Source organism: Magallana gigas, chromosome 8 (genome assembly GCF_963853765.1).
Source record: "Magallana gigas chromosome 8, xbMagGiga1.1, whole genome shotgun sequence".
In the NCBI taxonomy this organism is placed as follows: Eukaryota; Metazoa; Mollusca; class Bivalvia; order Ostreida; family Ostreidae; genus Magallana; species Magallana gigas.
Window position 1 is genome coordinate 27264758 of NC_088860.1, and position 14572 is coordinate 27279329.

The 14572-nt window shown below is 34.9% G+C and overlaps 2 protein-coding genes across 4 annotated transcripts in view; both read right to left on the bottom strand.

The window, feature by feature from the left end:
• Positions 1–69: 69 nt before the first annotated feature.
• On the bottom strand, positions 70–2367 carry LOC136270807 (eukaryotic translation initiation factor 3 subunit A-like). The gene is made up of 2 exons (XM_066069549.1): positions 1489–2367; positions 70–457 (listed from the first exon to the last, which is right to left on the bottom strand). The coding sequence occupies exons 1-2, from the start codon at positions 2343–2345 to the stop codon at positions 70–72; spliced, it is 1245 nt and encodes a 414-aa protein (XP_065925621.1). The 5' UTR covers positions 2346–2367.
• Positions 2368–6701: 4334 nt separating this feature from the next.
• Positions 6702–14572, bottom strand: part of LOC109617882 (uncharacterized) — a 38131-nt gene continuing 30260 nt past the window's right edge. For all 3 annotated transcript variants that reach the window (XM_066069546.1, XM_066069545.1, XM_066069544.1), the window contains 3 exons: positions 8239–8680; positions 7720–7779; positions 6702–7632 (listed from right to left, as the gene is read on the bottom strand). In XM_066069546.1, coding sequence (XP_065925618.1) covers positions 7729–7779; positions 8239–8680 — 493 coding nt within the window. In that variant the 3' untranslated portion in view covers positions 6702–7632; positions 7720–7728. The remainder of the gene's footprint in view (positions 7633–7719; positions 7780–8238; positions 8681–14572) is intronic.

A 14572-nucleotide genomic window follows, 5' to 3' on the forward strand; every position in this document is an offset into this window, starting at 1 on the left:
AGACAGACACCAACAGAGAAGACAGACAAATGACAAATTTTGATCTGAAAAGCTCCCCCGAGCCTTGAGCTAAAAACCATCATGACCTCCCTCCTCTATCATTTGTCGCTCTTTATTTCGCAAAATCGGACGCTCTATGGTCCTCTCTCTGCAGCTGTGTCCTCCAGTTTTGCATTCTCCCCAGGCCCCTCCCCCTTTTTTGTCTCCTCCCACTTCCTTACAGCTGTCTCTCCACGTGTCGTCCCCGAGGCATTCCTCCCCAAGACCACCTTCTCCCCATTTGTCTTCCCGTCCACCACCTTTACCCCAGTCTCTTTCCTCTCTGGGAGGAGCACGATCAGAGAAACCCTCCAGACCACGATAAGATCTCCAACGGTCATCTCTAAGTAGAGCCTTTCTGTCTCCAACGTCGCTGTCTTCACGAGGAGGACGACGATCTCCAAAGTCACGATCATCCCTTTTTCCAAAATCTCTTATATATATATATATATATATATATATATATATATATATATATATATATATATATATATATATATATACACACACACACACACACACACACACACACACAAAAGATCGTTCAAACAATTTACTATAGTAATAAGCACATAGAATAATTATGCAGATTAGAAAATACCGGTATTAGGAATTTTTGAGTTAAGACCAATATTTGCCTTGATATGATCTGATCCAAAAACATTCTTCCCAAAATATTCTCCTAGTATAAAATTATGCTTCAGATTCAGCATCTAAAACTTTTAGTACATAGAAGCGCACTAGATGCATCAACCATCCAAATTTGGTAACGATTGAACCACTAATTTAGATACGGTCATCAACGGGCACCTGCTTCCAAAAAGTTAACTTGTTTCAAATACCTTGACTAACATCAGCATCCGAAACCTTTCGCTCATATTCAGATTTAATGCCTGTCAAGTGCATATAAATATCATAAGCAGCATTATCAATGCAAGTTTAGTTAGTTAGGACCATTAATTACATAAATATAACCATCATAAGACACATCTACAAAAAACTTTAACCTGCTCCAAATACCTCAAACTCCTAAAAACAGCAATAAAATGAATGTATGATTTAGGTTCAACATCCAAGTCTGTAAATTCCTTGAATATGGCCTAATACATGATCCATGCAGTTTTGGTAAAGTTAGGACCAGTGTCAACTCAGTTATGGAAACTGTTTATAAAACTTCAACGGATTCAACGGATTCCAAGGATATTACATGTTGCATATCCCTAACCCTGACATCGTCTCGGTGAGCTAAATAATACTTTTATTAATTCATGATTTTTCGACATTACCATCCAGTCATTTTCATGAACTTGATTTACAAAAGTATGGATAGAATGATCGACAGATGACAGTAAAGACTGCAGGTCCCCTCCTTCTGTTTCATTGGTAGGGGACAAATAAAATAATTAGAAAAGACACAATTATTGACACAAGTTCACACAACACACTTACCTATTTGAGAGCGATGGCCCGACTTCCTGGGTTGGCATGATATTGCCACGTTCTTCCTTTGTAAAAGATAATTCCGACAGAGAACCAAACTGTTCAGTAAGCTGATCTCTGTTAATTTTCAGAGGTGTAAATTTTGGTAGGGATACTTTTGATTTACTTGGGAGTTTTCTAAATTGAGCATTCTTTGATTCATTCTCAGATACAAGCCAGACATCTTTGGAAACAAGTAATTTCTTAAGATTTGCAATGCTTTGTGTGATTTCAGAGACTGTATTCTCGATTTTGTCTTCTTGTTGGTTTAGAACAGCAAGGTGTTTGGTTTTCATTTTGTTGATTTCGGTTTTACTTTGGTTAACAAGAATATTGATTTCTTGATGTAATTCATTACCCATCTGTGTAGCATTTGTTGTCAGTTTCCCGTAATAGATTTCTAAATCGGCTTTTTCTTTCTTCAATTCCAAAAGAATTTCTTCGTACTTGGGGTAGATTGAGTTTTGTAATTCATCAGCATCTTTTTCTAAAGCTTTAAGTTTGGACTCTATCACATCAAGTAAATGAAGTAAAGTGTGTCCCTTATGTGAATTGGTCAAAATGCAGTTGGAACACACAGCCTCATTGCATTCCTTGCAGTAAATTTCACATTGCTTTTTGTTATGGTTTGGGCAGTTTGGATAAAAAGGAGTGGTTCCACGTTGTTCGAATGGAACCATTTTATGGTCTCTGGAATCATCCAGAACATGATCCCCAACACAAGCTTTGCACATATGTAGATGACATGTGTCACAGTGTAATGGGGGGAGGAGGGTCTCACAAAGATCGCATCGTACAACATCTTGGGCGCTACAATGAGGATCCATTTTGCACTTGATTAAGCTTTTAAAGACCTGTGAATATAGATTGTTATTTTATGTATTTTAAATCACTCCGCGGAAGTTTGACAACAAACGAAACTGTCTTACAGTCAAGTTATAATATATATACGAAATTAAAGGAAGAAATATCATACATTGATGAAATAATGTATTTTTTGATTTATGTAATTGCTGTTGATGCGCGGATCCCGAAAATTTCCCAAAGTTCGGGGGGGGGGGGGGGGGTGGTAGAGCCAAATTTGTTTCTTTGCAATGTGGATTTAAGATGAAAACGTGATCCGGAAAATCCCAAATGACTGTTATAATTGTTTCTTTTAAAAGTTTAAAGAATTAAAAGTAGCAGCTACCGTATATTACTGGACTTTAAATTCATACTTTTATGTGTTATCATTATCTCAACATCTGTTAATCAATCCTTGTACTATGTAATAGCATACCTTTTATGGAGAAGGGGGGTCACATGAGGATGTCTGAGAGGGTTAAAGCGAAAGTAAATTCTTATGTTGTATTTGAATGTATGTTTCGTTGTTTGTTTAAATAAATAAAGAATCAAATAAAACAATATGAATAAAGAATCAAATAAAACAACGTGTAGCTTTAATGAAATCAATAAAATAAACGATAACACTCTCCCCCTTATGCAAGATGACTTGTCCAGTTCTAGCTATACCAATGATCTTCATAAGGACTTTTTTTGTACAGCTCAAGTAATTAAGTTGATTGTTAATGCATTGATGAATAGCCAAAGGTCAAATGCAAATTGAAAAACAGAGCCATATGGATCTTAATTAATCAAGTTCCAATTTCGGATGTTTCGTCAATGCCAAATTAATTATAGACAAGAAAAAAGCTGTCAATGTGACAGCAAACCGTGTTTTCTTTTGTGTGAACAGTATCTATAAACCATTTGTCAACCCTAAATTGATAAACACTACATGTACCTATCACGAGAAATTGGAGTGCTCTATTTGCAATATTTTGCCGAAAAATGACTACGTTCAACATCTAGTATTTTTTTTTTAAATCAGCAGAAATCAAACCCCTAGCAATTTGCATACCTCTGATACATTTCCAATTGATCTGCTAAAAAATAACTTCCTATCTTGAAAACTGTAAGAGGAGTTATCCGTACAATATGGATACCCTATATGCAACATTTTGCCAAAAATGACCAAGTTCAACAGCTGGTATTTTTTTCCATAAATCATCAGAAATCAAACCCCTAGCAATATGTATACCTATGATATATGTTCAATTGATCTGCAAAAACACCAGCTTCCTATATTGAAAACTGTAGGAGAAGTTATCCGTACAATAAGTGAACCCTTTGGCAGCCGCCCGCCCGCGCGCCATTTTCACCATTTCAATAATCGGATTTTTCCTTTTTGACACCACGGTTAAAAAAATAACATTCTGTCCGCCACAATTTATGTACATGTACTTTATTAAAATAAGTCAGGTCTCTACCAATTAACCGGTATTAAAACACCAAAAAATTAAGACCATAATTTTAATATAAAAGTACATGTATAAATATTTCAATCCCCTTTTTAAAAAAAAAAAATCTTTTTAACTAGAAATTAGTGTACAAAGTTTAGCGGGATATTTAACATAATTTTTCTTTCTCTTGGATTTTTTGACCCTAGTATTCTCAATTTAATTAACGGTTATTAACTCTTTTCAGGTGTATCTGTTTATAAAATTATCAAATCTGTCATGCAAGGACTCTTCAGATACTAGCTGATATTATCTTTCTGATGGGGTAGGTATTTAGTAAAATAAGTTGTAAATAACGTACACGTATCTGGGGATCATGGCCAGACGGCTATACTTTTTTTTATTGTAGATCTCATGCATAGCGTATAATGCATTTGTTACTAAGCAGAACAAATAACGTACGAATATTAAATTTTGCATTCCAAACGATACTTCTTCTTTGATTATTCATATAAAGACGTCATTATGCAAATGTTGCTCTCAGGAACAGTATTCATGTAAAGAAGTAGTCTTCGCTCAAAAGCCAGCCAATCTTGTTGATTTCATAGAACCATGACTGAGTGGCCAGCGATAAAATAGACAGGTCTACGTCACATCCGCGATTGACACAACTATCCAAAGTCCAAGCTCTTGTTAAAATGGTACTATCGCTTCATGTAAAGATGTGGCAATGGACATGTTTTGCTATGGTATCTGAGGAATGTACTACATTTTATAATAACTGAATATCAACAAATGATAAGTTTACCCCTGTGTATAAAAAGTTACTCATTTCTTACAAGTGAAATACATGAACAGCGAAATGCTGTTAAGATTTATATTACCAGGTATGTGTAGCTTATAACGTGTCCATTTTACACATTAGAAATTAGCCTTCAGCTGATTAAAATAAAAGGTGTATTTTAAAAGACAGGTTTTAAACACGGTATTATTTTTCATTGTGTTTCTTACATGCTGTGTGTCGAGATACTCGTGAGTTGTACTGTACTTGATCATTGCATGTAACAGCTGATATATGGATTTATTTTATTAAAATCACTGCATTTGAAAATTTTGCTATCATGACACTCCGCCAGCACTGTATATAATGATGTTAATATGTATCAAATCCTTTTAATCATATGTAAATGACTTTCTGGAACCTTTCGTATGTTTTTGGTCAGGTCAGTCAGTTTAAAGTCATTTATCTAGCAATTTCCATGCAATTTAAACCAATTTAATTTAATTCTGGTCAGTACATGGCATTCCATTGGATAGAAAATCAAAACTGAATTTGTATAACTTGTGTCTTTAACTAATTAACAATTTTTAATTGTCAATGAGTCCATGACTAATTAATTAGTCATGGACTCATTGACAATTAAAATTTGTTAATTAGTTAAAGACACTTGGTTTGTACGTCACAATGCACCAACGTCAAAAGGTACTAATCCGCTTAACGTTACATTTTCATTTTGAAAAGATTAATATCATTTTTTAAAAAGAAACGCACTCAATTTGTACAGTAAATTACAGAAAATCAAATTATAGGAAATGAACTCAGTATTTACCCAAGTTATACTCATTTAACCTGGGTGTGAGGAATCTATGATTTTTTCTAATTCGCTCTGCGGATTATATGGCGTAAACTGACCCAACCCAGTTTATACTCATATAACATGGGTAAACATTGAGTTCATTTCCTTAAAACTATCATAAATAGAGCTTACATTGATCATTGAAACAGAACTGTCTTACATACCCCTTCGTTTATCTCTTCCTGTGATAGCATGAAGTCATGTGATCGTAGACATGCTGTAAAATCGGGCATGATTTTGACACTTAAAAAAGACTAGAGGCTCCTGGGCCATATCGCTCACCAAAGCAACAATAACCAGAATAAAATCACCTTTATGGAGTCATATACAAAATATATGGACAGTATAGTAAAATACACCCTGATTTAAAAGATTTTTTAAATATTTGTCCAGAAATTCATAGCTAAAGGATTGAGCCCCTTTTGTAACTGGATTATTTTATAGTCATATCACATATTGAGCATTGCAGATTTCAAGAAGATCTCAAACAACAGTTTATATCCAGTATACAAAGTCTTAACAATTTTTAAGAATCAACCTTCCGTAAAAATGCTTGCATTTAAGTAAAACCATATATTATAACATACTAGTTGTTGTGACTAATTAATTTTTTCCTTTGTAAAATTGGACCACCCAATGTGGCCCTAATCTACTCCTGAAGATAACGATTTTGACGAATTTAATTCTACCCGATCTCATGTTGCTTTCACTAAAGTATCAGCTTTTCTTGGCAAATGGATTTTTAAATGGAGATTTTTAAAGATATATTAATTATAGATATATTAAGGTATATTAAACAATACGCATTCACTCTATATATTAATATGTGAAAATTTGACACCTCCCCCCCCCCAATTGTGTCCCAGCCCTACCCCTGGGGATTATGTCTTAAACAAACTACAATTTATCCAACCTGACGATGGTTTCACGCAAGTTTCAGCTTTTCTGGTCTATCGGTTTCTGAAAAGGAGATTTTTAAAGACAAACTGTATATTCCTACCCTTGTAAATTCAACCCTTAACCATTGTGGCCCAGCCTCACCAAATTTTCAATGATTCTTAATCATCTCCCCTTTTGTAGGGCATGACCCTTCATTTTACAAAGATTGAATCTCCTTTACTCAATGATGCTTTGTGTAAAGTTTGGTTGAAATTGGCCCAGGGATTTTGCAGGAGAAGTCGAAATTGTAAAAAGTTTACAAACGGACAATCGGGCGCCGAACGAAAAGGTTAAAAAACTACATACTTCATGTAAAAAAGCAAGGTAATTCACGTCATTGGGTTTTATTTGACCAAATACGGCATTCATACAGTCTGAAATAGTTCATTCTTGTTACATGAACATTTGCGTTTAATCCATTGTTTTATTTTCTAAGTGATATACTAACACATTCACTCAGTTAACTGCCTGACGCAACAATCAAGAGGAGATACAATTAATGCATAAACACCTGATGTTATACATTTTTCTCATATTGTATAGGCGTATGTTTTTATAAGAAAAGAATGTATAACGACAGGTGCCTGTCCATAAAAGGCCGACTTTTGCACTTGACATCGGTCATGAATTTCAAAATTCAGTAATCAATCTACAGGTAACTAATCCAATGCCAGTGGGCAAAATTGTAAAATTTCCATAAATTTAAGACCGTAAGAATTTTAAATATTTAATTTGAATTACTTTTCCCCCACAGATTTGATCGAGGAAATGTAGTCTCTGGGAAGACTAGAAAATGTTCAATAATATGCGATGAACAGACTGGACATCGCAAAATGATAATATTATACAATGTAGTTCCCTCTATATGTCACAGTTTTCAAACCACCCACAATAATTGCTGTACTGGATTGTATGCAATGACAAATTATGACAGATTATATCCACCTAAAAATAATGCAGAATTTATTTCCATTGAAGTAAAGTTAAGCCGTTACATTATTCATAAGTACAAAGCAAACAGATACCCATACACTGCTATGGAGTATGCATAATTAATAAGTGCAATTTGTATATCACCCATTGCTATGTGATTTTGCAACCCTGTTAAAAGAACACAGGACTTGTTGATGAATTCTATCAGTTAATTAACACAAACACAGTTTCCATCTTCATCCAATAAGATGTCTCAGTTAATCAGTCTGATCAATAACGCACTGTGGTCCATCCATCATCTTCCTCTCCCTCAGGGTTTCTGACAGCTAAAACAAAAGACGAAACATTATAGCAAAATCTGAAACGTCCTCTTTTGATTCTGATTATTTACTCAGGTATTGAAAAATTCCTACCTCCTTTTTCTAAATGTTTGTTTCTCCAGCTTCTTTCTCGTCTCGATGGGGGGACCTCACCTACAACAGACAAGTCAACTGCTCTCAACATGTGCTGTCACACAAAAGGAAAATGTAACTAACTTACCCTCACTAAAATAGGACATAAAATTCTGACATTGGTTAGCCTAATACCTGGCTTTGTGATGCAAAAAGGTTGAGTTTAAAGTCAATCATATTTGACATACATGTAAAGTACTGTAATTAATTATCGTAAGAGGAATTAATAATGGGGTCCCTTCATTGACTTCGATTTGAAAAATCTCGCCATAAAGACACTTTTTCTGATGGTCTTTAAGATTGTAAATAATTAGGGAAAAAGTCGAGCATAAATTCAAATGTATCTTAAACATATCTATAATAGAAAGTATCACATTGATATATGATATTAATCTTTATTGATTCAAGCATCAATATCATTAAAATTACTCTTTAGGTGACAACTGCTTTACTGTCCTTTTGTAATGGATCTATACTCACTAATACGACTAAAGCCCCATCTTGCTGATACTTTGTCCTCTCTAGCTGGTCCTCTGTCATCTCGCCTGCTCCATCCCCCTTTCTCTCCGGTCCTCTCTCTCCAGTTCTGCCTCCTCTCAAGGCCCCTCCTCCTCTTTCATCTCCTCCCTCCTCCTTAAGACGGTCTCTCCATGCATCGCCGCCGCGGCGCTCTTCACCACCACCACCTCCTCCCCATCTGTCTTCCCATCCACCCCAGTCTGTTTCTTCTCTGGGAGGAGCTCGATCAGAGAAACCCTCCTGATCACGATCAGATCTCCAACGGTCTTCTCTAGGTGGAGCTCTTCTGTCTCCAAAGTCTCTGTCTTCACGAGGAGGACGACGATCTCCAAAGTCACGATCATCTCTTCTTCCAAAATCTCTGTCTCTATCATCTCTTTTTCCAAAATCTTTATCTTCTTGTCTGTAAGACGAACTATACAGTTAGATGTCAGTTTGAAAAGCACACTTCGTTATGATAAAAGAACTTTATATATATATATATATATATATATATATATATATATATATATATCACACTATTGCAAATAAAATATCGTAATGATAAAGTAAAACAAGAGGCCCTGGGGCCACATTGCTCACCTGAGCAACAATTGCTTCAACTCTGATCAAATTGGCATTACAGTATCAAAATCAAAATATCTTGACAACTAAGTACAGTAGATCTTGCTAAAAAAAAATTGAAAATCTGGCAATTTTTATCCACATCTTTTTTTTGATAAATACCATGCCCCTTTTGTTGTTGTACCTCTAAGAAGATTTTTCTCTTATCCTATATCCCCCCCCCCCATTTTGTGGCCCCACTTTTCTCTAGGGAGTCATGGTTTCATCAAACTTAAATCTGCATAACCTGAGCTTTCACAAAGAGTACTGGGTTTTGGTCTGAAAACGTTCCCGGAATATTTTTAAAGATTTTCTCTACTTATTTCTATGTAAAAATTTAACCCGCCATTGCGACCCCACCCTACCCCCCAGGGACTATAATTTTGCAAACTTGAATTTACACTACCCGAGAGTTTAAGCTTTTTTGGCCAAATAATTTTTAAAAAGAAGATTTTTAAAGATTTTCTCTTTATATTCCTATGTAGAAATTCATCCCCCATTATGGACTCACTGCACCCCGGGACTATGATTTAAAAAAATTGAATCTAATGAAAGATGCTTCCATTCAAATTTGGGCTTTCCTGGCCTTATAGTTTTGAGAAGAAGATTTTTAAAGATTTTCTCTATATAAATTTATCCCCCATTGTGGCCCCGCCCTACCCCCAGCGACCATGATCTGAACAAACTTAAATCTACACTACCTGAGGATACTTTCATTTTAATTTGAGCCTATCTGGCCTAATTGTTTTTCAGAAGAAAATTCGTAAAACTTGATCCCCCTATTGTGGCCCCACCCTAACCCGGGGACCATGATTTGAACAAAGTTGAATCTACACTACCTGAGGATGCTTCCATTTTAATTTGAGCTTTCTAGCCTGATAGTTTTTGAGAAGAAGATTTTTAAAGATTTTCTCTATATATTCCTATGTAAAACTTGATCCCCCTATTGTGGCCCCACCCTACCCATGGGGACCATGATTTGAAGAAAAAAAACTTGAATCTACACTAGCTGAAGATGCCTCCACACAAGTTTAAGCTTTTCTGGCCAAATAGTTTTTGAGAAGATTTTTGAAAAATACCAACAAATTTTCAATAATTCTCAATTATCTCCCCTTTAAAGAGGGCGTGGCCCTTCATTTGAACAAACTTGAACCCCCTTCACCCAGTGATGCTTTGTGCCAAATTTGGTTGAAATCTGCCTAGTGGTTCTGGAGAAGAAGAAGAAAATGTGAAAAGTTTACAACGACAACGCCGCCAACACCAACGACGACAGACAACGGACAAATTTTGATCAGAAAAGCTCACTTGAGCTTTCAGCTCAGGTGAGCTAAGAATACACAGATTTGAATTAAATAGAATTTTAGTTAGGACCATTATTTGCCTAAATATGTGATCTGCTCCAAAAACCTTAACTTCCTTCGGTATCCAAAAGTATTATGGCTTAGATTCAGCATCTAAAGCTATCAAATGCACAAACTAGATGCATCATCAAAAGTAGCTGCAGGTCTGTAGCTCCCGGTCTTAGAAAAATTTGGACCGTTTATCCGATTTTTTTTCAGACCGGGAGCAACAGACACATTCATCATAAAACACCTGTTCCAAAACCTTGAATTAGCTCCCAATCTGACTAAAATCAGATCCTCAGTCTGCTCCTTGTTTTTAACTCACCTGAGCTGAAAGTCAAGTGAGCTTATCTAATAAAAAGTTGTCTGTTGTCCTATGAACAAACTACATTGTTGATATGGGAATGAAATAAAAAATGGATGAAATACTCTCTATTAATCTCCTGTAATTTCGCCAAGTCCATGAAGTATTTGCTGGTAGAAATTTGTGATAACAATGCACTGTTATGCAGAATATCATTTCTTACCGACTTCTGTACCCCGAATAAACAGACCAACCCGACAACGAACCCGATTGTAATAATACAAACAAGAGGCCCATGGGGCCACATCGCTCACCTGAGCAACAATGGGCGTTCAAAAGATATTGTGCCATATGGTCCATCGGTAGAATAACAAAAAATAAATATTGTAAAGAATTCGAATTTTACACTTATTTTTGCATACCCAGGTACACGTAATCTTTGACATTGAACCTTCATGAAATACTATTTTTTTACCAGAATAAGAAAATCCTACGCAAGATATAAAACTAAACATTTGGTAGGGGTACACTGTTAAGTTGTTAACTTCCAATTCCCTATATTTTCGTTCTGCCCCCCCCCCCCCCCCCCCCACTTTGTAAAGCGATTAAAATATATGAGAGCATATGGGTACATTTTTTTCATCAACTACTTACTAGTTATTGTATTCAAAAAAAAAAAATATAATAGTTATTGTTTTTTATTTTAAAAATCCTACAAGTATAAATGTGAAGAAGAAAATTGTACCTCAATGTGCTCAATTCCTCAAATTAAAAACATTCAAAAATTTTATTTGTCTTCTCCATTATAATTAAATGACTGTTATTTACTTTGCGTACAAACCAGGATAATTTTCCGCTGTGATATTTTCTTAGGAATAGCGATAATTACTTTATCCTGGCAACAGAAATGTGTCAGAACTATGGAAACTGTTTTAAAGATGTCGTTTTTATTTACTCGTGTCTGAAAAACTATCAAATTTGATGTAGATTTCACATTATTTATTGTATAAAGAGGGGGCCCCAGAGAGTAGATATACAGAATATCATTCTTTTATTTTGTTTGTACAAGTATTTAACATACTCTTATTCATATAGAATTTCTAATTTTTAACCATTATAAGCAAGATACAGAGCTCACAGTTCGCTTAGGTTTGAGTCATATTTTGTTCACATGAGTTTATTACATTCAGCTTAAGATTTTTAACTTGGTATTTCCTATTCAGCATTTAAAATGGAAAAAAAGAATAGCCTAAGATTTTCAATTCTTTTATTCACTCAAGACCATTTCACTAGTATTTGAGGTTCAAAATCAGTTTATACCAATGAACACAAACACAGTCAAGGATCACATGTACAGTAGGAGTAATAATGACGAAAAAAGGTCAAGTTTACAATACAATAAGTTGTTAAAGTTGGTTTCTGGAAGAGCAGACTTTGAAAATTTTCTAAAAAAATATTGACCAATTTTTTACTTTTTTAATCTTTAGTTTTTAAGATCTGTGTACAAACATAGAATTGTGAGCAAATCTCTGTATCTTGCTTATAATTCGAAGCTTAACACTCAAATATGGTTAGTAAATAGAAATTGTAAACAATTAAACACAATAAACATGCACTATAACAAATAAAGAACACAATTTATTTTTTCGAAATGAATCAGATATATACATGTATATACCTACATATTTCCGTCAGCGATATCAAACTCTATTTAAACTGAATAAACTCAAAAAAATGCCGAGCATCTCAACAAAACTTATTGCATTTATCTACCATTACGCAAAAGATAATGCCGAATTACCGATAGACTGAATTGTATTTCAGTACTTTTTTGATACATCAGATTTTGCTTAATTTGCGCAGGTAAACAGTTAACTGTTTGATTTACCAAAGTCTCTGTTTGATTTGATACGTAAAAATCACGAAATACAGACGATAGTTCCCAGGTTACAAAGCATAAATAAAGAAAACGAAACGAAAATCAGAACAAGCTAACACCAACGTCATGTGTGAAAACTGTCAACGCATTGAAATATTTAGCGTTAATTTACTTCACAAAATCGGCACAAATATATTTTGCATGTTTCAAAAATTTCCCTTCATACGCGAACAGTTGCATAGCAAGCAAATTCATCATAGTCAGATCGACCCTTTTTTGTATAATGTCATGGCTGCTTTAAACAAAGAACCTCGTTTTAGAAGTATGGAATAGGAGTCTTGGTAAAATGGGTATGCAAACCCGGGCCGTGGCAAAATAAAAGCCAGGGCAGATCGGCAATCGTCAATTCCAAATACGCATTATTTTGCAGCAATATTTACAGTGAATACAAATATACTGGTCCATCAAATATCCCGAAATTTCAATGAGATTGACAGATTAATACCTGCCAATCTTTTGTTTTACTCAGGCCAAGTCTTGCCTACCCATTTTACCGTATGCCGAGCCCGAAGCTATTAAACTGATTGAAACACGCCTTTCCTTTATTATTATTTTCGTAATAACTCAGATTTGAAACAGAATTAGCACTTAATTTTTGCAATTTATATTTTCCTTCCCATAAGGATAATTTATGCTAAACTACGTTGGATTGAACTCGGTAGTTCTTGAGAAGAAGATTTTTAAAAACGCACCCCCCTTTTTCTACAGTTTCAAGGTTTTCTCCGCTTTGAATACAGATCAGACTTTTATTTCTGCAATTTATATTCGCCCTCCCATAAGAATGCTTTGTGCGAAATTTGGTTGAAATTGGATAAGCGGTTTTAGAGAAGAAGTTCAATTTGTAAAAAGTTTACAGACGGACGGACAGACAGACGACGGACAAAATGTGATCAGAATAGGTCACTTGAGCTTTCAGCTCAGGTGAGCTGATAAAACTGATACATTCAGAAAGAAATGATAGTAAGTGTAATAATTACTATGAAAGTGTCATAATAACTGATACTGAAGAACGTGATCAGTCTCCATCAAGAGATATCAATAAAACACAAGCAACTCACAGAATTCACCTGGATTAGTAAAGAGAAATAACAGTTAGTAGTAAGAAATGAATGGTAGTAAGTGTATATGTGAGATTGATCCAGCTTCGAGTCTGAATGAGCAGAGCCTGGTAAAACATCCACTCATCTCCCTGCTTATATGGTCTACTTTAGGATTTTCAAGAGCATGTTTATGATAGCTTTAGCTGAGATAGGATTTTGGTTGGCCACTATATGGAGTCACTACTGGTCTTTGGCTCATAGAATAGTGACATAGTAGCTGCATTAGATGTAATGTAACACCAGAAGTAGTTCAAGGAGGCTAGGATCAAATGTCAACAACAGGGAAATTTTTGTTTTCAATTATTAAAAGAAAAACTCGTATCATTTTCATATTCTGCTTTAAATAACTAACAATGGTCAACTGTTTTGGTTTTTTTTTCAGAAAGAATCACAAATACTCCCAGCTCCTAGCTCACAAATATTGTTGTGAAGTGATGTTAGTAATTGGATTTATTTATTGGTTAGTATTAAACGTGACAAGTGGTGAGGGGTAACTTAAAGTTACTACCCACCTGAGTTGTGTCTTGAATAGCCTAGCTGACCGGGGGACGTCTTTACTATTTCAGGTTCTGTTTACAACTGAGGAGTAATCAATCAGCTGATCGGAATGCCGAACCCGATCTTAATTACATATACTACATTCCTCCCCATTTTTAAAAAATTCACACCGTATGGAACAAATCAGAATTTCCGACTTAATGCCAAAATCTTAAAATCAAATGTTGTATATTACACATTTACTTACAACTAAAAATCACTATACACAATTATAAAATCAACACAATCTTCCTAGACATTCCTTAAAGTCCTCTAATAAAATGTCATTTCCCTTGTCGGACAAATGAATTCCATCTCCCCTAAACAGTGATTTATTTTTCCAATAAATTTTATTGTGTACTACTACTTTCCCTCCCTTTTCTTTAACGAATGATCCTTCTTCTTTATTAATATAAATTTTCTTCTTTTCTCCCTCCCAGCCATCAATTCTACCCCAAAATCTCCTGGA

Coding starts and splice junctions, on each gene's coding strand:
- LOC136270807 (XM_066069549.1), bottom strand. CDS start 2,345: ATGGATCCTCATTGTAGCGCCCAAGATGTTGTACGATGCGATCTTTGT. Junction 458..1,488: donor GGGCCATCGCTCTCAAATAG/GTAAGTGTGTTG, acceptor TTTTGGAAAAAG/GGATGATCGTGACTTTGGAG.